Consider the following 25,577-nt stretch of genomic DNA (forward strand, 5'->3'; position numbering starts at 1 on the left):
AACAAGAGCGCATAGTTCACAACCAACTCACACAAACAAACAAATAAAAAGACTATTTCTTACACTATAAGTGCCATTCTTTGTATAATTTTTGGCATATATTGGATGAAAATGTCTTGTAAAAACGGCAAAAATTGGCATTCTTAAAGTTACATATACATGTTAAAACACGACTTAACTCGTTTGCATTTTTACAATTATTATTATTATGTTTTTGTTAAACCATTTGGTCTTCACCAAAGTAAAGTAATGTCTTACAATGGTCCAGTCAACGTTCATAAGTATAGTTGAGAATCTCTGGCAAGATAAATGAAATTAAAATACTGCTCACAGATATTATCCTTCCGACTAACTTTACAGGTTCAAGGCATAACACTACTCCATTTGGACTTTTCACGGTTTCTCTTCTGGGACTTCAGAACACGTAGGCTGCCGTCTTGTGTCGTTACAGTTTTTTGGTCTATAAATAAAAGGGATTCAGACATGCCGCCCACCCCCACGCTGGAGGTGGGCAGCGCTGCATAATCAACACAGAATCTCAACAGAAGCGGCATCAACTTACCAAGTGTTAAAAAAGTAACGCTCGGGACTCCGTCGCGGTGTTACAAAATCAGATAACAAGAGGCTAAGGTGAAAGTATTTGTTTTGGGCCAAACTCTTAAGGTATATGTCTCGAGGAAGTGGGAGGGAACGAGGAAAAACGTGCGCGCGTGGGTGGGTGTCGCGTAATATTCAGTCTCGCACTCGGGTAACGGTCAGGTGCGTCTCTCAGTCCGCGGGGCAAATTCACTGAAACGATGGATTTTATCCGGTCAGCCGGCGGACGTTTCTGAACAAACAACGAAAACTATGTCGTAATGTCGCTGCGGCGTCGGACGGAAGACAAAGCGAAGTGGAGATATTCGCTTACGGTAAGAGACGCGTTTGAAGTGTTGAACAGGATATTATGCGAGGGTGAAGCGCCAAACACAGGCAGACTCTTCTGACCTTGTTGGCTCAAGAGTTTCGTGAAAGTTTCTAAAACAGTGTTAGGATTTCATTTTTGGCTCAAGGAGTACCCAGTGTTGGACATTGCACCACAATATATGTGTCTGTTCGAAAAGTAATTTATTAAAGTAAACATTGATTAAACGTAATTCTTAATCAACGAGTTTTCCATTTACATGGTCCTGAAAAGAAAATTAAGAGCTCTTGCAAATGTGTATGATTAAAAAAAAACAACAACAAAAAAACAATTCTAAAAGCTTTAAAAAAGTAATCGGTATGAAAGTCCAAAACTTTATTTGTGTTTAAGTGGCTCATCATCACCCAATGGTGAACAAGTGGGTTAAATTACACTTTTGTCCTCTTCATTAACAACCATCATTCCAAGACATTTTGTCAGGCTTTAATGTGGTATCCATGGCAACTTCTAGGCATTTAAAACCTCGTAATGGACAAGGTGCTGGAATAATGAAGCACAACGCTCACGAGGAAGCAGCTGCAACGCAAAGAAATCAATTCCTTTCTGAGAAAACTATTACGGCAAAGATGTGGTCTGCTGAAGATGACCTACAAACCAGAGGGTTGATCAAAAAGAAAAGAAAAAAAATCCCCCGGTTTTTAGTTTAAAGTGAAAGAGAGAGAAGGTTCCAGTAGCTGATCAGAGTCTCATTTCATGCCAGAAATTGTAGTAATATTATGTAATTATGATGTTAACTAGAACATCTCGCTCTCGTTCATGGAACAATGAATTAAGGACTTCACTGTGTCCTAAAGTTAAAAAAAACAACATAGCATTTGCCTGTGAGATTAAGCTTATTGTCATGATTTCCCAGTGTTTGTTTGACAAATATCTTCCATCTTGGTTTTCTCAGTAGTGAAAAGTGATTCTAAGCAGGAATAGTTGAAAAAGTCAATAGAGGTCCATGATGGCGTTGGATTATTATTTTTTTGTCAAAAGCAGCCTCAAGTGACCAATTCATGCAAAATATGATGTTTTGTATATTGTTGCATGCAGAGTAGTCGACTAAAATTTACGCTGACCAACCTTTGACCCTTTGGTACCAACGCGTTACCTTTTTTATCCCCTTCTAAATCTATTTTGTACCTGTAAACAAACCATTTCTTTCTGAGTTTTTAGCTGTACTTAAATACTATAATGAGTTATGAAATATGTGGACATTAAAAGTAATGAGACTATTCTAATGTTATCAACATTTAACTGAGATTGAGATCCACATTTGGTCCCGTTGATTCTATAAAATAAAACAGATTATGACCCCTGACAGCAGAGCTATACGATACACTGCAAAAACACAAAATCTAGTTAGTTTCTTGTGCAAATATCTCCATGCACTTGAAATAAAACAACTTCCAAGTCACTTTTCAACAAAATATAGGAGTTTGTTTTAAGTCAATAGCTTCCTACTATTGATGAAAACAATTCTGTTTTATTGACAGATTATTTCACCTGTAAAATGGGAGAAATATCTAAGTGAAATAATCTGCCAGTGAATCAAGTCATTATCAGCTCCACTATTTTGGCTTCAGGAAACTAAGACCTGAGAAGAGATGACCTGATGTAAAAACCTTTAATTTGAATAACCTGCAGAGCATTAAGCTGACATTTTAACAGGAACTTACTTTAAATGTCTACATTTATTGTTTTGGCTGTTCTTTCTTGAATGACTGCCTCCAATATGCCAGCTTCTTCTTTTGTGTCCAATGAAAAAAATACACAATATTTCACTCACAAGAGTCAAATGTTGATGAAATTTAAACAATATTTTAGGTAAAGTCAAGAATCTTCATTTCTTTTTTTTGTTTGTTTTCACTCAGATTTCACAAACTCAAACTGCACAAGAATCACTGTAGAATAAATAATTTCATGTTGGACTGCTACATGTATTTTTCATTACTGCGTCAGTCTAATGTAGTCTTGCCAATTTGTGTGATTACTGAAATCAAACAGTCCGTATCACTTTACATGTTGGCCATGTTTCCTTGACTGTGCACAACACTGTTGATGCTCGCACCCTACTGACTGGAAATCACAATAAGTAACTGTAAACTTGATTAGACCACGCAGTATATTTATTTATAGATTTTTCTAGCACCTATGCCACCCTTAACACCCTGCGGCGGTGGGTTTACCACTCTGTAGATTGGTGTTGGGATGGGGTTTTTTTCTCCACCGTTTTGTGTCCTTTTTTTGGCCTCTTAGACAGACATGCCACTGGTTCTGAAAGCTCACTTTCAAGCCTCTATAAGTCAATTACATCCCGACGCTTTGACGTTGTTCAAGGCTATAGAGCCTGTGGTTTATTCAGACAGCCGACTGCGCAGCATCAATTCCTGCGGGACGCGAAACCTTATTCGTCACGTTTTCACGCGTCGCTGAACTTGAGTGCCACTGCATTTCGCAGTCTGACAAACCGGAAAGGCCGCCCGCGAACACACAGCGCGCGCTCTCAGGTCTGCGTCAGAGAGCCGTGAGAGGTTAAAAGAAAAAAAAAAAAACATCCCCTCAAGTTGAGAAGTTGACAAAAAAAAAAAAAAAAAGAAAACCCCCACAGTGAATCGGTGGTATATTTCTCTTCGCAGGTCAGTGTTTCACGCCAACCTGCTCTTGTTTTCTCTATAAGTGCGGCTTCCAGTTTCTAAAAGCCCTACTTTGTCTTGTTTTATCTGGGAGACAAACACTAAACACGAGCTTATCTCCTCTCACAAACAGCTCATCAGCACTTTTGGTGAGTCCCGCAGGACACAATAAACAAACAGAGGAAGAGTCTTCCAGCAACACCAGATAAACGCCCTCACGCTCCTGCGTCAGTCAGTCCGTGCGCCGTGCAATAATCACGTAGCGGGTTAACGGGCCTGACGATGACGATGTGGCGTCATTCTGGCTAAATTAGAGCGTACCACGGGAGTATTTGATTCCTCCCAAGGACGGTTCCCCACTTAGTGCATAAAGACTTGGTTCATCAGGGAGATGAGACATGGCGACGGGGACAAGGATCCACTTATTCACGTCTGACATCCCGTGAATGTCTCGCCGTCAGAGAGACGCTCGTTCCAGTCAGTGTGCTTTTGAAACGGAGTCGAGGCGACACGAAAATGATTCCAAACTGGAGAGAGGATGAAAGGAGGAACGGCGTCACAAAAGGAGACTGAAATAGAGAGGGGTCGGGGAGGTGGAAAACGGCACCAGAACTCGATGATGATAATAACATGGTTTGCAGACTCGCGCTGTCATTAACGTCTCACATTTTGTCACTTCGCCACGTTAAAACTTCAGCGAGTTTCATAAGGATTCAAAGCCGCAGATCGAAACAGAAACAGAAGATAGTATGTGATAGTCAACACGCAGCTTTAAAGAAGTTTTGCAAATGAAATAGAAAATTCCAGGTGGAATTTTAATAAAAGCTGAAGTAAAGTCAGATTTACGACACCTTAAATTGTTACAATAAATCTTTGAAGGATCTTGACTTAATATGAGTTTCTGCAACATTTCATTTCCCTTTGGAATTAATAAAGTATTATTGAATTGAACTGAATTTTAAGAAAAGCAATCAGTGAATAATAAATTTCAAGAATTTTTTTTCTGGACTTTGACTAGGCCATTATAACACATAAAATCTAAACCATTTCATTGTTGCTTTAGCTGTCTTAAGCCTTTATTTAGCCTCATCCATCTTTGCCTCCATTCTAACCAGCTTCCCTCACTCAGCATGATGCTGCCACCACCATGTTTCACTGCAGAGGTTTGTTACTTCTTTTTGAGAATAGATTAAAAAGAAAACTTGTGTTCTCTACTAAGGATTGCAAAGACACCACCTGCAAAAGAGATTTTAAATTTAACTGAGTCTTTTCTGGTAAAATAAAGTGTAAAAGCAAACTGCTTCCGAAGCCTTCAGAGAACTTCAAACTGAGATAAAAACACACTGAAGTTGACTGCTAATTAGACTCTGAAGGCATTTAGTTGTATTTGGAGATCAGAATAAAGAGGAGTGAATACCAAAACCTTTTTGAAATGTTCCTTCTTCCACTTGGATTTGATTTGTCTCATCAATTCCTTGGGTTTGCGGCTGCACCGTGACAAAACATGGACAAGTTTAAGAACGTTTTTGCGCAGCACTGTTTGCTGAGACGCTTGGGATATAAAAGAGATTTAAATTCGTAGCAACAAGAGGGAATTCTGTGTTTATGGGAGTTTGCAAATCTTTGCTAATTAAAACGATGAGCCTGTTGCTTTGTTTTGAGGGGAAGATTTCCTCCAGAGCAGGGAAAAACAAAACAAGAAAAGCCCTGTCACGTAACGGCGGGTAAGTGGAGAACAAGTGACGGAACAAGGCAGAGAGGCTGAATCCTTCAAGCTATTTTCATCTGCTTTGAACAGGCAATACTCGCGCCCATTTATCCCGCTCAGATAACAGCTCTCAGCCGATACTCGGCACTCAAGTTAGCAGAAAATTGTCTTCATTGAGAAAGGGATCAGTTGGCCTCACTGAGTGTTCTGTTTTATTTTCTTCTCATTGTGTTTCCCATCTTTTTCCACTCCTGCGTTTCACCATTTTCCTGGCTTTTGTTTTTTTTGTGTGTTATTTTTGTCAATCTCCCCCGTTGCTCCTCTCAGAGTTCCTAATCCTCCTTGCACTTTCTCAACAATTTCGACAACTAAGCTCCTTTTCTTCTGCTTGTATCTTTTTCTGCGCCCTTCCTCCCTCTCTGGCTCCTCTTATCTCTCAGTCTCCTCTGTCATGTCCGTATCTATGAGGAACCCACCTCAACGCCGGCGCTCCCTGGGTCCCGTCTCACCCAAGCGAATCTACAGGAACCTCTCTGTCAGACTGAGGGGAGGAGAGTCAACCGTCGCCGCCGAGGTGGATGCACCCAAACACACCACCAGGCCTGCAGAAGCTGTAAGATGCTAGCACTCTCTTCTACCCCGCCACACCATATTTAGCATCGGCAAAGAGCTGAAACTGTTTTGTACCTTATTATAGGAAAACATGCTGCTTTTTACATATCTATGGAGAACATATAAGCAGTTCAACCCTAAATCTAATGATTGGTTGTGCTGCATTTGGTGACATGCATGTTTACCTCCTTTAATCTCCAGTGCCAATCATTCAGCTGGAAACCTCAGGTGGATCTTGCTCCACCTCCAAGGTCAAAGCTCCACCTCGAAGCTGCATCTTCCAAGCTTCTGCCTCACAGAGCAGCTCTGCCCCGCCCCACTCGGCTCCTTCAGACTAGCCAGCAGCAATTAGCAAACACCTAATGGAACAGCTCACCAGCTGAGCTCATCACAGAAGCTACTTCTCAGTGCAATGCTGCTAAAAACGTTGTTAAAGGGTTTTAATAAAGTAGCTGTGTCATGGTGACTTCCTGGAGGCGGAGTTTCAGAAAGGGCTGGAGTTTTTAAAGAGACAGAGGCCCAATTTCAAAGTATTAAATTACAAAGTCGGTGTTCTTCTAATTCATATTTGATGTAGCATTTTTGTAACAAATTAGAGTAACATTCTAACCTGATTGTGCTATAGAATGGTTCTACATGCCTGGAAAGCTCACAACACTTCCTTTTAATAAATTAACTCCTCACCAGACTGTGTGAGGAGGAGGAGGAGTGTTATTGAGCCAGGATTACGCTGGAACCGTGTTAATGAGTCTTTCCACCCCTACACCTCAAATTAAAATGACACTGCGAACCTCTCACTGCAACACTATAATTAAGGTGCTTTCAGGTGGAATAGCTGATTGGAGATTTGTTTTGAAGCACAAAGCTAATCCCCCTGTCGCTCATATCACATGCGACAAACAGCGGCTGCACTTTGACTAAGCCGACTGTGTGCAGAGGAGCTTGCAGGAGGCGTTGTGGTTTCGACCAGTTATATGGTGAAGAGCTGTGACTGCGTCTGCTGCACCGGTGTCTTTCGGCTGTGTTGTGGATTGCGTTTCAGTTTGTTTTCGGTAAGCAGTTGCTTAGGAACATGCAGTCGGTGTATTCCCTGCACGAACACAAAATCTTACTAAGCGGTTTTGGTCTAAGTTTCTAGTGCAAATATTCTGAAATAAGACAAGTAACTGCAAAATATAGGAGATTTTATTTGAGTAAAGAAGTAATTAATATTCACAAAAAAGTACTAGTTTTAAGTGGAATAATCTGCCAGTGGAACAAGACATTTTAGCTTGTATATAGGAAATAAACTTCTATACTGTGCTGAAAAGTTACTTTTAAGTTTTGACTTATTTCAAATCTAAGATGTTTGAGGTTGAAACTTGACCAAAAATATCCTTGGTAAGATTTTGCGTTTTTTGCAGAGTTGTTCTCTCTCTAAACAGAGAGAGAAAGAAGTATTCCTGAACAAATCACCACCACTTTTTCTTTCATCCACTGCTCAAGCCTTTATTCAGTAATAACTCAAATTCCCCGGCTTTCTTTATCTCATGAGGCTGGCATATGAGTGTGTCGTCCTTGGTCGCTTTGATTTATGGATCTTGTGTTCTTTTTTTCCTCTTTCTTTGCAACTCCCCTTCCTCCACCTCGCCAAATAAATCTCCTTCGACATCTGAACCCTCTTTCTCTTTTTCTCGCGCCTTCTTCCGTGGTGCACCCTTCTTTCCTCTGCCCCTTTAGTACAAGACCCTGTGGGAGGCGGTGGAAAACGAGGACACTTTGGCTGTGCAGAGCCTCTTGTCCAAAGATCATGCCAGCTGCGGAGGAGGAGGGTCGAGCTTGTGGGAGCGAGGGGAGAAGAAGGAGAAGGACTGGGAGAGAGATAAAGAAAAAGGGGTGAACCGACTGAGCGAGCAGGGATTGGTTCCTCTGGATGTGGCGGCGCTTACCCGCAACTCCCCTCTTCTTCACGTGCTGACAAAGGCAGGTGCCAGGCATAACCCTATTTGTAAGTTTTACTCTTTAACTGATCAAAACGAGCATGATAAACTTTTTTCACAATAATAAAAGACGCGCATTGTCTGGATTAACGCCTGCGTTACTCCTCAGTGTGCCGGCCGGCAGACTGGGGGCTCAAGCTGGACGCCCTGGTGGATCTGGCGAGCAGACGGATGGAGGAGAGGAAGTCGGAGCTGGCCAGGAAAACAGGCGCAGGCCCCCAGGCGCAGGCAGAGGTCCAGAGACAGAGTCACCTCTGGAGGCTGCGGCTGCAGCTGTACTGTCGGATGAGAGAGAACTTCCAGAACACGGGTCAGTGCCGTCATGGTTCTTCATCAGCTGTGAAGTTCTCCCAACCCCTTGAACCTTTTCATAGCTTTTGTATTGCTGCAACACGACAGACCTCGGTGTGTTTTTATAGTATTTTTTTTAGGAGATAGACAAACATCAGTTTCCATTCACCATATAATTGTGCAATTTGACATTTTGAAAATAAATTCTGCACAGCAATGTCTAAAAACAACTCTTGTTTTTTAATAAAACTTCATGGCGTTGGGATGAGGTTGCCGATGGCGCAAACCACGAAGAAGATGATGACAGGAAGTAGCTGGAAGATGATGGAGTGTTTGTTTTAAAGGCTTATCGTGCGCACAAGTTTTAACATGTGATTTTATTTGCGTTTCTTATTTAAAGGAAACGCAGCGATCGCAAAAATTCTTCAAGTTATCTTCAAGATAACAGCGCTTAAATACTATTTTATCAATTTGAGCAGTTTACATCTGTATACTGCCAAAAGACATCAGTGGGAAAACATGTTCAATATTATTTATTTTAGGAAGTGCTTGTCGAATGCAGAGACAGCTGTTTATTAATATTTTAACAGTTTGATAATTGATTTTATTCATATATTCTGGCACCGCCGGCCCTTTGAGAGTATTCATAATTTTGATACGGCCCAAAGAGAAAATGAGTTTGACACTTTTGCTTTACGCTGTCTGACTTCTAGGATCTGCATCCTTAAAAAATTGTCGTGTTTTCCGTCATATATAACATATACAAAACCACATCCTAAGCTTTGAACATCTCATCCAGTTCTAATAATAGAGTACGGGACAACTGCACTGCAAAAACACATTTTATTGAGTATTTTTTGTCTGTTTTACAGTAGTTTATATTACATTTGAAATGAGACAAAACTAACAAGTATCTTTTCAGCAACATACAGGAGGTCGATTAAAGTAAAGAGTTCCTTAATATCGATAAAGAAACGGTTCCAGTGGAAGATTGTTTCACTTATAGTTAAGATAATCTGCCATAAATCTGACTTTTATTTTATTAAGGAGCGACAAAAAGTGAAGCTATTGAAAAATAAACTTTTAAAAGGTTTTTTTTTTTCAAAATTGAACTACATGACAAACAATTATTGCGGCCAAAAACAAAAAACCCTCTCAATGCATACCAACATCTTAGCAAAACACAGAGGTGGCACCATCATAATATGGGAATTGTAAACTTAAAAAAAAAAAAATCATCTATAAATGGAGCTGGTGGAGGCGCTCTGCAATCTTCAAATTTTGCTTCACAAAAAGAGCTATATTTACTTTACAGCTGCTCTCTACTTTGTGATGATCAATCATAAAAATATAAAAACCCAATGAATTAAACTTTGGTTTGTTTTTGCCGCACGACAAAACGTGAAACAGTTGGTGCGTCTCGGTATCTTGCCGTAATTATTAAGCAAACTGACGGGACCACCTTGCTAATGCAGGGAACCTTTAACTCGCCTGCCTTTCATTTAAGATGACGCTAACCTGCGTCCATTTCCATCAGTTCCACAAAGCCTTTCCGCCGAGGCGGTGTGACAGAAGTGTGAATAAAGGAAGGAAGGGAGGAAGGAAGGAAGATGTCTCCATCAATGCCCTTCCTCTGAACAGTGGAGAAGCTGGGATATAAACTGTGCACCGCTGCAATAGTTCTGCATGGCTCGTCTTTAAAGGGGATGCATGCAAAGTTTTTAAAAATGCATCGTATAAAATCTCCCACCAGATATTTTAATGAGGCTTGAAATCTTTATATTGAACTGTCCTTTTTTACTCCGGTTCTAATCTACAAAGCCCTCCACGACTGCTGACTATGCCGCTGAGATCAATTAGTCAACCCACTATCTTGCTTAAGTTTGAATATTTTTTTTCCCTTTCCTTCAGCTCTTTTGCTAAGTTCTCTCTAAAAGTCTCCCATTTTAATCTCATCTAAACTTCCAAGCGAGTCCCTCGTCATCGGCCTGTCCAGACTCTCATTGCCATGCGCCTGCTCTCCCTCCACCGGCTCCGCGGATCAAATGAAACCTTGATGCTGGCGGATTTATGAGCAGGGAGTCTGCAAAGAGAAGTTCCTCAAGGCCGCTGCGCTTCTTGCTTCTCACACAAACCTCATTTATGTCTTAATTCTGTTTCCCTTTCAGCGGGCGAATGGTTGTGGGGGTTGTTATGTTATTATGTCTATTTATTACCGGCTATAGCGCTTTTTAGTTAGAACTCGTTTTGTTTCTCTTTTAAGGATCTTCAGATCTCTTTTGTTACCGCCTCTTGTGAGGAGAACAGGGCCCCGGGTCTTACTTCTATGCGCGGTGAAATTAAGTGTACTCTCACTGCAAATCTCTGGGGGGACGAGAACGCCGGCTGAATGTTTAAAATCTAAAATATACATGAAATGTGGCCCAAGGTGCTTGACATAGTGGGAATCCATACAATTCCAGGTCGCCGCTGAGTGTGAGCGAAATATAAATCTCTTTGTCTCGACTCGGCGGGGAAAGCGCGGCGGCTACATTTGATCACAAAGCAGAAAGTCTGAGCCGCTGCTAACAGGTGAGACAACGACGACAAATGGCTTCCGCTGCGTTTCAGAACCGCAGGGGGCCTCAGAGGAAGATTTTGTTTTTGTTTTAGTTGGAGGCAATAATGTGAAATTATCCATTTAAATTTGAGACGAATTTATGCGCCAGAGCGTTAGGGCTGTACTAAGAAAAAAACAAAACTAGAATAAATCCTAAGAATAAAGTCAGAATAGAATAATTATGACTTTATTCTCATATTATTTCAACTTTATTATCTTAATCTTATTACATTATTGTGTTTATTGTATGGCCATAATACTCCATCATGGATTTAACTATCCAGGGCTGGATTTAGACACATAAGGGCCCCTGGGTTGGAGAATTTGGTGCCCTTCCAACCCCTGCAAAGTAAAAATCTTTTACTCTTCAAAATTACAGAACATTTATATTAATAGGTAGATGTGCAATTCATCTACATGTCTGTAGATGAATTTATGGATGGTTGGCTTAAAACCTATGGCAGGTGGCTCCGTGTTGCTCCCAAAAATATGATGATTTCCATTTGACTGTAGATTCAGTTAATAAAAATCCAGCAATGTGTTGCTAAAACACCAACTGTAAAACGAGCCTTTGAATACACAATGGGGCACACCGGTTCCCGTATCCAGCCATGTTTTTGGACCGTGAAGCCGGAGCATGGGAAGGACACGCAGACTCGGTTGTCATAGCTGTGTTTTATGTTTCCATGCGTGTTGTTTGACCTCGTGTAATCTTGTCCCACCCAGAGCTCCCAGGCCCACCCAGTCACGTGTCCTTACTGGTAACCAGCAATTCCTCCCTGTGCGTGGTGATCAAGGAGCCGGACGGTAGCAGCATGGGGCTCGTCACCCGCTTCAAAGGTAGGTGGTGATAACTCTGGGAGTTTATCGAAGCAAATTAAGTTGTTTTAACTCAAAATGTTCATAAACACTAGGGGTGCACCGATTTATCGGCCAGCCAATATATCGGTGCCGATATCCTTAATTTTGGGAGATCAGTGATCGACCGATTTTTACATGTGAAGCCGATCTTATCCACCGATGTTATCAACCTCGGCAAAGGTCTAAAAATCAATCGCTGTGCTTTTCTCGTGTGAGAGAGTATGACTGACAAGCCGGCCGACCAGGTTATGTCTGCACATTTACAGTTAACAACAGTCATCCCATTGTTGAAAAGTCAACAACTTTTTTGATATATTGAGCAACATTTCAGACAAAAAAAACTGTATCGGCCGAAATCGGTATCGGTAAGTTAGGCTTTTTAAAAGATCGGTGATTGGCAATCAGCCAGAAAACTGCAATCGGTGCAACCCTGATAAACACAGCACATTTTCCCATAGTCATAACTTATTTAACAAAACAAAGCATAAACAGAGAAGCTGTGTGTGGAGGAAAAATAACATATACTTAATTAGTATTCATTATTTAGTGTTCGGATAATAACAACTCCTAAAATGTCTGCTGTTCACAAACGATCCTACTGATGATGGTTCCGCTTTATTTGCAGAATCTGGCCGCAACTTTTTATCTTAAATGCTCTTGATGTAAAACTTTGAACACATTCATGGTGAAATCGAAGGCTGCAGGTGATGAGTCTCCAAAAAACAGGCCCATATCATCACCACTCCACCACCATGCCCTGAGCTGATGTGGTGATTCGCAACACTTCTTCTGGTTCGTTCCGATGAAAATCCAGGTTGTGCTGCCATATCCTTCAGAGAGAAGAGGCGTTCTCCTTCATTCGCTCCAAAAAAAAGAAGAAAAAAATAAGTTATTTTTATAACTGTGATGTCTTGAACTTTTAACATTTAAGATGCTAACGGAGGCTCTCGTATTTCCCCTGGGTGTTTCGCAGCTTCTCTAAGCATTCTGTGTACGACCTTGAGGTGAATTTGCTGGCGATGTGAAGTCCTGGGAAACATGCCAGCTGTCTTAAATGTTTTTCCACTCTTGAATAGAGGGTTTTTCACTGAGGAAAGATGGACTTCAAATTGTTCGGGAACAGCCTCACAACTTTCTATCGGGAATTGCTTTTCTCATGGCTACTTCTTGATGTCTCTTCGCCTCAGCAGCGTGTTAACACATTGTTCCATAATAGCAAACTGCCAGAGGCGGTCGTCCTGGCAACAGGCAGTTCATCCATCTTAAATCTGCTGGCAGCAGTATTTTGGTATGCTGTGGTAAACTCGGTGACCTCAAGGACACAAGCCCACATCCTCATCCTGCCACCGCCTTGCTTGACAACTGGCATGACGTGTGTGTGAACGGATATGTTGTACACGACTTTCGTAATTATGCTGCAGTGCTTGGTCAGGGTCAGTCATGGGCTTTTATTGTATCGTTTATCAATTATTGTGATAAGTTTCTTATCATAAGAATTTAGATGTATCGTTGTCACGATAAATTCCAATTAATGAAGTTTAAAACCCCTCAAAGTCGTCCTTGTTGTCGATATTGAAAGCTTTATTGTTTTCCCCACCATTCGTTCACCGAAAACATCAATAAACGCCAATAAGTTTAAAAACACAGATACCGTGTGCAGCAGTTTAATGGGACAAATCAAAGCGTGGAAATGTTTTTCAAGAGTGTTTGTGAGGATGTAATCACGGTTTGCTTCTGGTGTGAATACCAACTACAGGAAATGTGCGTCTTTTTGGACCTCACGAGCCACCGTTGCTGGGCGTCGCGGTAAAAATGAGCCCTTCAGTGTCGCTGATGCTACCACTGCATGTAGTTATTGCAACAGAGTTGTACCTTATCATCCATTTTCTGCATGTTGAGGGTCAAAACATGCAGATTAAACTTTTCCACCCTACATTCTACTGAAATTTTGTAAAAAAAAAATAAAAATAAAAAAAAAGAACAAACTTTTAGTATTTTATAATAAACTTTAAGATTTAAAATATTGACTGGGGTGAATTTGCTTAAATTTTTCAACTCCTGGGAAGATTGGCAACATTCTTGAATGTTTTCTGCTTGTAGTTCAAACACGTTGGAAATGATCAGTGATCACTGATTTGATTCATAGCATGTGATTGCTGCTTTTCCTCCTAAATTCTTGTTCACAACAGTGGCGGGATTAGTGGCTTCCTCCTTTTTTATTAATACAAATAATGATATTGTGAAATCTGTTTATAACCCAGGTTTGTTTTAAATCATTTTAGACCAGAGCGGATGTGTTGCGTCTTGTCTTTCCACCGTTACTGGATACAGACGGACGTTTGCGAGAGGGACAGTAAATTATTTGGAACGGGACAGAAAAGAAACAAAAAGGTGTTTCATGGAGTTCAATAAAATCAGAATCCCACACACCGCCAAGCTGGTGTGGAGGAAAAAAAGCTTTTTTTATTTGTGCTTCTAGAGTAGGCGTTACTTTTGCAGCTGCTTTATATCCTCCTGCCAAGAGTAGATTAAGCCCATGTTCTTTGAACTGTAAATACTCAGATCCTTTGTTCTCGCTTATTGGAGCTCTGAGCAAAGCCAGGGAGAATTTTTGTCAGTGAGACTGTTTCTTTATTTCTTTATTTCTTTTTTCTCTTCACAGTGGAGTGGAGCACCTCGGCCAGCTTCAAACGCGTCCTCGGTTCGGCCCAGGTCTCAGAAATGAGGAACCCCTCCTATATCATCAACGGACTGACAGCAGTGAGTTGAGCAGCACACACACGCACGCACACACACCGTACTGATAAAAATATGCAGCGACTCTAGAGTTTATGGGTTATATTTCTGCTCATTGAACCTGGTTTTCCCCACAGCCTCACATTTGCCTCGATGAGATGAACTGGTAACAAAGGGAGCTTTCTCACTTAAGGTTAATGCTCGGTGATAACTTGGCACTCTGCTGCTTCTCCCAAACGCAGGGAACGCACTACTACGTGAGAGCGAGCGCCTACAACGTGAAGGGATGGGGCCCGCCTCAGAGCTCGGCTCCGGTCAGCGCCGCCCCCTCCAGTGAGTACGCCGCGCTGCGGGACGACGGACCGCGGTCACCGCTGTCCTCGGAGCGGAGTTTTTAAAAATGTTCGAGATTTAGCTGACTTCCAGCTCCGTGTGAAACAAGCGAAGGTTGGCAGATGGCGTGAATTATTAAAACACGGAGAATCAGGGATGTCACTGTGAATCAATGGGCCCTGTAGCCGCGCTCCCTCTAATTTGAATTGGCCTCGTAATCTTTTCCTCCTCTCTCTCCAACCTTCTTACTCTCTTTACTCGCTTTTTCTTTCCAATTTACGCCTCCAGTAAAGCTTTTTTTTTTTTCCCTCAAATTGAGTTGAAAAGTTAAAGTGTTTAACAGCGCCGATCTTTTTATTAGATAAGTTTCATTTGAATCCAACTTACAGTGGAAGTTCAGAATAAATTTTTAAAAAGTGTAGAAACTTTCAGAGCATTCAGGTGTTTTCTCAAGCAAGCGCTAGCGCTTCCTTATCTTTGAGAGAAAAGCGGCACTCAGGACTTGGCAGCAAATTAATTCTTGCCTTTTGAATGATTCCTCCCCCCCAGCTGCATGGAAGAGATGATTTTTTTTTTTTTTCCTCATGCAGGCTGGAGAGAGTGTGTTGGTGTGAAGACCAACACACTCAGAAACCACGAGGGCTTTGTGAGGAAACTGCTGGAAGATGCCAAAGAATCCCAGTACAGAGGATATTATATAGGTAACAATGGGCATTCAGTCATGCAAATTGTTAAAACTGGCAAAAATACATAACCGGTAGACTGCCAGGCTTTGCAAAAGTGTTCATACCCCTTTAATTTTCACATTTTTTCATGTTTGAACCACAAATCTTATTGTGTTTTATGTGATAGACAATCACAGAGTGGAAAAGATGCTCTAATGGCCTGCATGCAAAGCATCGTGTGGTGGAAAACTAACACTGCACGTTGGCCTAAAACGCACCGTTCTCACACGAACACATGTTGGTGGCAGCATCATCCTGTGGGGAGGTTTTTTTTCTGTAGGAAGGGGAGAGAAGCAGGCCAGAGTGGATATGGAGAATAACTTTGTCAAAAAGTAATAAAGAACCAACCAAATTTTTTAAAAATAGATTTTCATCAGGTTTGAGGAATTTTTCAGTTTTTTGATGGAATAATTGCAGTAAATTTTCACATAAAATGACTGTAAGAAAATGTTTTAGATAGTTTTTAGGTTGGGAACGATGTATGACGTCAGAATCAGGTTCAGCTTTTGAAGAGCAAAAGCAGAAGTTTTGACTTTGATTTTAAGCAATTTATATGAATACATTTAGAGAAATAATAAAAAAAATGTTTAAGCATTTTACACAAATGTCAACTCCCCACTCTAGGAAATGTATCCATCCACTTCCTTGCAAAATTGTTGTCTTTCTTCATTGTAAAATATAAAAACAGAAATAAAATTATGGCTATTTACATGTGAGAACACTTTTTCTTTAACAGACATTTATCAAAAATGATAACATTTGCAGCTCTGAACAATTTCTACTTCGCTGCACTGAGGGCAATAATGTTTGTTTGGATTATAAAGGCTGCAGCCCTCTGTTGTAGGCAATGATACCGGCTTGTTGCCATGGAGCACACACACATAACGACGTTTGTAATGAACTGTTGCTGCCCGTCCTCCAGCCAAGGGTCAACAACATTGGCTCCGATCCATATAACCTGGTTATTTCCTATTTAACGACCAACACTGGCTGCGTTGACTTCCCGAGGTGCAGCCGTCACTCGTCCTTTTTAAGCCTGTCACGTTTAGCGTGACGCGTCTTGGAAATAACTCAGCGGCTCAAAAATCGCCACCTGCCTAACATTACTTTCCCTCCTCTTGTTATTTTCGACAGACAGCTCGAAGTCGGCGAGTCCGAGCAAGCGCCTGTTGATGTCTCGGGGCATCAAGCAGCTTTTCCACTCTGCCACCAAGTTTGTTCGTCTCCTGCAAAGGTTTGCCCCGTCCGTCTCGCCTGTCCCCCTAGCTCACCTTGAGAGTAACGAGACACAGCGGTCGAATGGGACGAAATTAGAGCCGTGCAGATTGTACAGGCTAAACCCAAACGCTTGAAAAGAGCAACTGTCACAAAGGGTTTCCCGCAGAAAACTTTCTAAGCCCGGGGCACTGGGACAGTCATTTATCCAGCCAGCCACCATGTTTTTGAATAAAAAAAACTGTTTAAAGTTGACAAGAAATTTGAAATTATCCCTTGATAGTTATGCGTTATTGGGAGATTGGAACATTAATACCTAAACACCAACTATAAAGTCGTAAAAAAAGGCAATAATTAAAAAAAATTTAATAAACAAACAACGCTAAGCCTGGTGGGGACACAAGTAAAGCCTGGTGGCCCGCCAGGCTTATATTACACTGTGGGAAACCCTCTCACAGTAAGGCTTCTGTAGCTCACAAATGATCTAAACCAACCAGAAAACCACACAAATCAACATTCATTTCACTCTCTATGTGAAATTACTTTCATTTATTTCCCTTTCCATGTGAGTGACATGTGAAAGTCTTAACAAGGGTCCTCTACGTTACCAGGGGTGTGTACTTGGCCACTGTTTTCTACCACAAGGACAACATCCTGGTGGCCGCTGAGGATCAGATCCCACTGGTGGAGATCCAGTGCTGCTCCACCTCCATCACCCAAGACTTCCTGTGGTTCGCCAAGGTAAGCAAACGCAAGAGTGCAAAAGACTGGATTCATAACAGGCTCAAAACATATGAACATAAATATTTATGTTCACGCCCATGACGACCGTAGCAAACAGTGCATGCCATTTCTTTGCAACTCGAATGCCTAAAACACCTGTATGTCCCTCCATTCTCTCTTGCAGCTGTCCTGCGCGTGGCAGCAGGTTCCCTGGCTTCAGCAGGGCCTGTCGTCTGCTCACTCCTCGCCCTCCTCCCTCCTTCAGAACCGGCACAACATCTTAAAAGCCGTTTCCCAGCTGCAGGTAGGAAGTTAAGCCTCTTATTCTCCAGATAAGCGCCGTCAAGTTGGCTTAATTGCAATTTTAATTACCTCCTTTACATCTCCTCCTTCTCCCCCCTTTTCTCTCCTCGTCGTCTTTTTGCCGAGCTCGTCCAATCTACGCAAGCAACCGAGGCTGTGTTTTAACACGCACTAATCCTTGACGTCCTCAGTTTTACCTTTTGCTCTTGTGTCTGCTGTCAGTCTTCTCTAGGAACAATGGATTTGGGTCAGGTGTACTACGAGCCGCTGAAAGACAGGCAGGGCAATGTGCTAATAGTGACGTTGAGGGAGTTCCCAAATCCTCCATCAAGGTGAGACGGAGTCTTTTCACCCAGCCTGTAGGAAACGTGTGTCAAACTGAAGGCACGGGGGCCAAATCCAGCCCGCTCTAAGTTTTTAGTGGCCCTCTAGACTCTTCAAGGACACAAAATTGTAACTGAGTGCTTAAATGTGATCTTATCAGTCAAATCAAACCATTTTTGTTATCTCTATACTGCTACTTTTATATTGATGTCAAAAGATGTTAAATATAAAATTTCAAGAAATACTCATCGAATGAAGAGATGAGTTTTTATTGTTTTTTTGTAGCAGTTTCTTATTGGGTAGTTTTATCACTACATTCTTCCACAACCAGCACTTTGAAGACATTTGTGATCTAGATATGGCCCAAAAGGAAAAAGTGTTTGACCCTGCAGTGCAGGACATTTGTTGAATGCAAGATATTTGACTCTGATTTTATTCTTGCTCTGCTTGCCGTACTTTTCTGTTGTTGTTCCTGGAAGAAAATTGCATTGAGTTTTGCTGAAACATCAAAGTTTTGCTCTGTTTCTGTACGTCAGCCCTCCTGACCCCCCATTCCACTGGATTCCTCTGGACCGGCTGGAGCGGAACCGCAGCAGAACCCCTCTGCTGCCCGAGCCCACTGCCATGGATACGCTCTTTGAGCAACTGAAGGTGAGTTTGCGTTTGGCCGAGGCGGAGACGAACGATGTTTAAATTACTGGAAACCAAACGTGTCCTGCTCCACCAGGACAAGCTGTCCTTCCACAGGCACAGCATCCAGTGGGCCCAGCCCGGCCTGTTCGTGGGCATCCTGAAACTGTGCAGCTCGGTGGACCAGATCAGGGTCCTGGTGCCGCAGCGGCTGCCAAACCTCCTCTGCCACACGCGGGTCCGACACAATCCGCACGTGACCAGGTAACGCCGTTAATGCCGAGGGACGTGCCGTTAAAGTTCAAAGACAAAAACAATACACAGAAGTTATTTAATCACTGTTTTCTTCTTCTTCTCTTTGTCACCGGGCCACAGAGAGGAGTGGGCCTGGCTCCAGAGCCATGTTTACACTGCACACAGCGGCAGCGCTCAGAGCCCGCCGAGCGGCGAGGACGAGAGCAGCGGAGTGGAGGAGTTTGTCAGGTCTCTGAGAGCCGCAGTCACACTTCTCCTGACGAAGCTCAACATCCCCCTCTACAGGGTAAAACTTGAACAAAACCTTTATCTAAAAACGTCTTTCCTAAAGCCTTACACTGCCTTGCAACAGCATTCATTTCTAGTAAATATGCTAAGATTAGCCAGGATGATGTATGTATGCGGATTTTATGTGATGGGCAAAATGGTCAATATGGTACAGAACCAACTTTTGTTGCAGCAGCTTGTGACGTGTCCTTCCAGCTTCACACGCCGAGAAATTTACTTTATTTATTTTTTTATTTCTCATTACAAAACAGATCAAACTCAGTGGGATTGGACGGAGCACATCTGTAAACACGAAATGTTAAATCTTGCCACAGATTATCAGTTGAATTTAAATCTGAACTTTGACTAGGCCACTATAGCTGTAGCTCTGAACGTTTGTTCTGCAGGAAGGTGAACCTCCTGCACGTTGCTCAGCCTCATCCAACTCTGATCAAATTCCCTGTCTGTGTTTGAGGAAATGCATCACCATAGCATGATACTGCCATCGCCATGTGCTAACATCGTTAGTTTTCTCTCAAACCTTCACAGAAAATCTGTGTTTACATCCACAACCAATGAACTCTGTAACTTATGTCATCTTTGAAGCAAGACGGTTACATTATATTTATTTAGGGGTAAAAGAAAAAAGGGGGTTTGAAAGGACATTTTAGACCTTTATTTGCGAAACAGTTAGACTGTCCTGTCACTTCACAATTACACACATATATCAGGGTTCTTGTCTATCCCGTTGTAATAATATATATTTTTAACCCAGGATTCAATATGTTTTTTATCTAACTTGACGAATAAGGCACATTCCTCTTCTTTGCTTATGCAATCGTGGTTCTCGCAGGCCTACCAGTATGGTGTGTACACGCGGGAGCTGCTGCAGTTTGGTGGGAAGGTCTCCATCCTCCTGCTCCTGCCTCCCAGTGAGGACTTCAGCTCCAGTTACTGGCCTCTGGTGGGAACCAAAGAGCCCGGCCTCACCCTGCCTCTGCAGATCTTTGAACTGGGTGAGAGGGAAAACACATGTGGCTTGGATCTGTTTTGAATGAGGTAGAGCAGACTAGGTGAATTGCTTCTCGATTAAAGCTTCATTATGTAACTTTTATTTTATTTTTTTTATCTATGTTTTTTTACATATTTGTTAATACTGTCACTGCTTTGTGGCAGTACAGTATGGGACAGAAACAAACTGACAACAAATGAAGCTCCTCAGCTTTCCAGCAATACCTCTATTAGCATTTGCAGAAATGCAGAACTTCCAGTCAAAAACAACCAATCGGAGCCGGGAGGCGGGTTTTAGCGCTGTCAATCAATTCCAATGTACTCGCTGCTCAATGTGCTGAAGGTGGAGAAACAACTCAATGTTGCAGAAAAACTGTTTATGTTAACTAGCCTTAGCATTCATGGCATGATTGACAGCGCTGAGACCCTCCTTCTGGGTCTGATTGGTTGTTTCTGACTGAGTTGTGTATTTTTGCAGATGGCTGTAAAACTACAAGGAGAATACAGAGAATCTTGATTTTTTTTTTATTTATGTATTTTTGCAGAATATTTGACTCATGTTAAACAGAGTGGAAAAAAATAACCTCACTTTAAAATGCGACTTCTATGGACCTATGAAAGAAATCTTGCAAGAAAAGCGTCGCGTCCTCTGCATAAGAAAGAGTCGTGTGTTGTTGCATTTGATAAAATATAAGTCATTCGTTTTATAGAAATGCCGCTTTAAGATCAGTTTGTGCCATATCCATAAGAATTAAAGAACAGAAATTAAAAATAATTGCAGTAAACAAAAAAAAAAAGTAAAATTCCTGTGGGAAAGAATCTGTCTATTCAAGCTCCCCGATCAATTTAATATCAGATCTTCTGTTTGCTCTGTGACTCGTCATCATCCAGTTCACTTCTGGACCTACGAGCGGGACTTCCTGACTCAGTACTGCCAGGCCTGGGTGAGGCTGGAGCTGGACACTCACCTGGCCCAGCAGGCTCTGCGTGAAGCGCTGGACACCAAGGAGGTGCAGGAAGCCCGGGAGCGCCTCAATAACATCACTGACCTTTCTCGTGTAAGAGCATAAAAAACACAACCTTTTTATATTTCTAGCTGGATAAAAGCTAAAATTGATTAATGATGAGCATTTACCGAAGGAAACCGACTCCCTGGATGTCGGCCAGCGGTAAAAGGGATTTAACTATTTTTCCCGCAGCGTTTGGAGATGGCGTGGAGGGACGCCCGTTGGATAATGGACTGTCTGCAGTGTGTCCGCTCCAAGCAGTGGGTTGGGGCGGTGCCTTTGGGCCTGGTGATGGGGGGGGACCCACCGCCCTGTCCTGACGGCGAAGAAGAGGAAGACAGCTTGACTGCAAGGTTGAAGTGGCCCAGCCGGATCCAAACACAAAGATCTTCTTTAGCAGGTAATGGCGGCGCCATGTGTGTTTAGCACGCCTCATTTAATCTTTTTAGCACAGTTTTTAGGATTAAAAATTTAAAATGTTGCACAAGAGTTTGATCACAGTAAAATATTCTGCAGTAAATGTCATATTCAAACATCTTTGTCCCTTACTTATCTTTTTAATCATCTGTTGCTCTATGCAGGGCTTGCTAAGAAAATAAAAGAAAATATTAGCATGACTAGCATATGAACTGGGTTCCACCTGAGGTCATCTAACATCTAAAACGTTTCCTCACACCTTAGCTCTATAATCACCCGGTTTATTGCAAAAGAAACCAACACAAAGTTTCTACCAGCTTTACACATATAGAGTCAATTTTTGACCCGTTTTTCTTTTAAAGTAGCTTGAGGTCAAGAGTGTCTGTTGATAGTTTCACCATAAAATCCCAGCATAACACATTTAAGCTTCAGGTTGTAAAAAGGACAGAATGCGAGAAAGCAGTGTAAGATAACCTTCACATATTTTACCTCTTCAAAAGTCTTCATTGTAGAAATTACCTCCTTTTTTTTTTTTTCTTTTTTTTTTGAGGCAAACGATTGAAACCTGGGTGAATGTCCAGGAAGTCGTCCTCACTCCTAACTCCTTTCTGATTCTTTCTTCACTTTTCAGGAGCTTCCTCTGGTGTCCCCATTCCGGTTACCGCCGAGGTCCGCATTCCAGAAAGAATCCCGCTTGTCCGGGAGAACGCTGCGCTCAGGCTGATAGAGGGCGTCGTGAAGGGAGGGTACCCCGTTGACATCAGCTCTCAGTTGACGGCGGACCTGTCTGGCGTCGGCCTGCCGGAGGACGGATACACTAGCGCTTTAATGGACAACGAACTTAGCTCTGCCGCTGTGGCTCAGCTGGAGGCCACAGTGTTGGACACCATAGACTTCAACCCCAGCATCACGGACGTCATCCGGCCGATGGAGATGGCGGAGCTGGTGGACATCTTGCCGACGCCGAGTCTTATTGAGGAGGACAACCCCTGCGCTCCGTCCACGCCGTCTGTAATGGATATCCTGCAGAACTTTGGACTTGGGATTGGGGAGGAAAACGCCCACTTTGACTTGGAGATTGACGACAGGAGGGCGTCGAAGGCGAACACTGAGAGCGAGATGCACTGTGAGGGTGTTGTGCTAAACGGAGAGGGAGTCACACCTTCTTGTGCCACGGCAAATGGTTCAGAGAGAGACGCGCCACTCTTAGGACGCGAATCGCCTTGGGACGACGGACAGACGAGGGAGGCTACAAGTACGGGAGCATCACTTCCAGTGAGAAACCTGGTGGAGTGGGACAGACCGTCCACCAGTTCATCCTGATATCAAACTTTGTCAGCTTCAAGTTGCAATCACACTCCAGCACTTCATGAAGAAGTGAAAAACCCAACTTATTCTTTTTTCGATCACTGTATTTATTCATAGTAGATAAAAACTTGAGTTAGGGTTGGATGACATGGACGTCTCATATCAGTCGATATTGATAATTACCGATTGGTTTTTGTTTTAAATATCTGAAATACTCCCAAACTGGTGACATGTCCTTTTCTGTTTTAGCCACTTTTCATTCCACACCATTTTTAAATTTTTAAGCAGTTATGAGGCACAGTGGCGAAACCTGAAACTGCTTCTGCGCCAGTTACTCAACAGGTTGTTGCTAGGCGACCAAAGAGGCTAGGTAACAAATGAGTGAGTGAGTGAATCAGTTGATGCCATTGACCTTGCTTAGCCGGCCATGAGAGGTTGAGCTACTAGAACCTTTCCTCTGCCTACATTTCCCAGAATGCGGTGCGGTTCTGGATTGGAGTTCAGTGAAATTATTGAACATTCTATCAGACATTACATCTATAGATACTGATCACGTGTCTATACCTATTTATATTGTCGTTGATTGATTGTCCAGCCCTAACTTGAGTTTATCTTGTAAGATTTAGTCTCTGTGACATATTGCACCCAGTTTGATGAGTATAAACAGAAAGCTGGACTTGTTTTTGCACATTTCTCAAACTTTCATTTTGCATTTTTCTAGCATGTAAACTTATGCTCATAAGTTTCCATTCTGAATATGAAAAAAACAACAAAAAAACAACCACGTGTTGCTTAGTGGTTGACTTAGTCATTTGGTCGTTTGGTCATTTTGCTCTTTTTGAATTGTTATATGTGTGTGTGTGTGTGTGTGTGTGTGTGTGTGTGTGTGTGTGTGTGTGTGTGTGTGTGTGTGTGTGTGTTATGCTTATTTTACGTCCACCCCGCTTTTTGCATGACGCCGGCAGTAACCCTGCCAGCATGCCTAGGTGGGCCCCATGTGGGGGAAAAGAGGGCTGATATATGGGTCCCGTATGGGTTTGTCCGCGGGTTCCACGATGGCCCCACATGGGTTTGCCCATGTAGGGCCTGAGCCTACCTGGGCCCTAAATGGACAAACCCATGTGGGTCCACCACCATGTAGGGCCCATGTGGGCCGTGGGCCCACATCGTGGAACCCGTGGGCAAACCCATATGGGACCCATCTGGTCTGCCCTCCTTTTCCCCACGTGGGGCCCACCTAGGCATGCTGGCAGTAAAAAGCTTCTTTTCAGTTTAATATTTTATTATAATTGTTGTGCTCCCTTTATGTATAGTGTTAGTTCTTTAAGGTACAGCCACCACGAGCATCCGGTAAAGGATGAGAGGAGAGATTTCAGGTCCAAACTTTCTTTAATAGAGCTGAGAGTGGACTACAAGAAATACAGAAGACACATTTTAAAAAGCTATTATTTTTACTCGCTCTAAACAGTTATTTCTAATTTGTCCAGTAGATGGTAGCAAGAGACCACAAATGGACCACAAACAACATTATCATAATCTCAACTCTTTAAATTGTCATATATTTAAGTTGCACAGATATACAAATCCTGGTTAAATACTAACGAAACTTGCTTTTATTCATTTACACGCTCCCGGTCTCCAGCGATTACTTCGTCAACTTTCTGCTCCTCTAACATTGAACATGTACTCTTACAACAACAACGGCTATTGGCAGCTTGAAATTACAACAAACCAATCACAGCAGACATTACTCAGACGACTTCCTGAGCTCTTAAATTGAGCTAATATAAAAGTTATGTTAGTCCATTTTCAACATTAAAATAAAAAAATTTTGTCGAAAAGTTAACATAACAATTCCCTTGGTAGATGAATCCTGCACCCAAACGACAGCAAGAGAACTGAGGTAAAAATAAATAAATAAATAAAAAAAGCCAGGGGCAAGACATAAAAGGTACAAAAAACATATTGAAATAAAATTACGCATTTTCTGTTAAACTATCTGTTGATAGTTTTCTCTCCGACAGTGAACTCAGCTTTGAGAAAAAAACAAAAACCCAAAAGTTATTTAAATGAGCCTCTCTTGGAGTTATACATAAAAGTTCTTCAAAATGCAACAATTTCTCAGAAAAAAAAAATGTATATATATATATATATATATATATATATATATGTGTGTGTGTGTGTGTGCACACACACATTTTAAATTTTGCCCACCCTTTGCCCCCCCCCAACTTTAAAAGTCTAGCTCCGCCACTGGCTATGATCCACAGCAAAGTGATCTGTATTCGCCAAGCTACGAAGACTCGTTACCATAGCAACTGACAACAATGCCGCTTCATGTTTTAGGATTTAGCACCAAAAAACATTCAAGAATTTTGCACACATAACAGAACATTTAGTTTGTTGTTGTAGTACGTTTTCGGCTTAATGTTTTATTAACAAATAATTGCTGTGGTAGATTAGCTACCGCTTCTACTTTACTGAATTATTTAAACATTAACTGTAGCCCACAAAACGCACATTTAATTAAAAAACTAAACAAAAACATCTTATTGCTGTCTTACCTTTATGTATCAATGAAATCCATGCACCCCTAATTCTGTACAAAATAGTTCATCCAAAGGCAAGTTTATCCTCGGCATGTCTTTCATACTCCGTTTGAGAATCATCAAACTGTCTCGAAGCAAAACT

General features: G+C 42.0%; 1 protein-coding gene across 3 annotated transcripts; it reads left to right on the forward strand.

The window, feature by feature from the left end:
- The first annotated feature begins 520 nt into the window (after positions 1–520).
- Positions 521–23,697, forward strand: LOC103468436 (ankyrin repeat and fibronectin type-III domain-containing protein 1). 3 transcript variants are annotated; one of them, XM_008415523.3, is made up of 19 exons: positions 521–911; positions 5,618–5,903; positions 7,622–7,889; positions 7,991–8,191; positions 11,498–11,611; positions 14,295–14,392; positions 14,611–14,701; positions 15,292–15,402; positions 16,561–16,660; positions 17,253–17,382; positions 17,549–17,668; positions 17,890–17,999; positions 18,528–18,642; positions 18,719–18,885; positions 18,997–19,162; positions 19,997–20,159; positions 21,046–21,212; positions 21,354–21,561; positions 22,210–23,697. In XM_008415523.3, exons 2-19 carry the CDS (start codon positions 5,742–5,744, stop codon positions 22,899–22,901), a joined length of 3,183 nt encoding a protein of 1,060 aa, XP_008413745.2. In that variant the 5' UTR covers positions 521–911; positions 5,618–5,741; the 3' UTR covers positions 22,902–23,697. The 3 variants fall into 3 exon arrangements, with proteins under 3 accessions (XP_008413745.2, XP_008413746.2, XP_017161690.2); XM_008415524.3 differs by having other exon boundaries at positions 5,731–5,903; XM_017306201.2 differs by lacking the exon at positions 521–911 and having other exon boundaries at positions 921–5,903.
- The last annotated feature ends 1,880 nt before the right edge of the window (positions 23,698–25,577 follow it).

The sequence above is a fragment of the Poecilia reticulata genome, chromosome 8, assembly GCF_904066995.2.
Source record: "Poecilia reticulata chromosome 8, P_reticulata-male-v2, whole genome shotgun sequence".
NCBI lineage: Eukaryota > Metazoa > Chordata > Actinopteri > Cyprinodontiformes > Poeciliidae > Poecilia > Poecilia reticulata.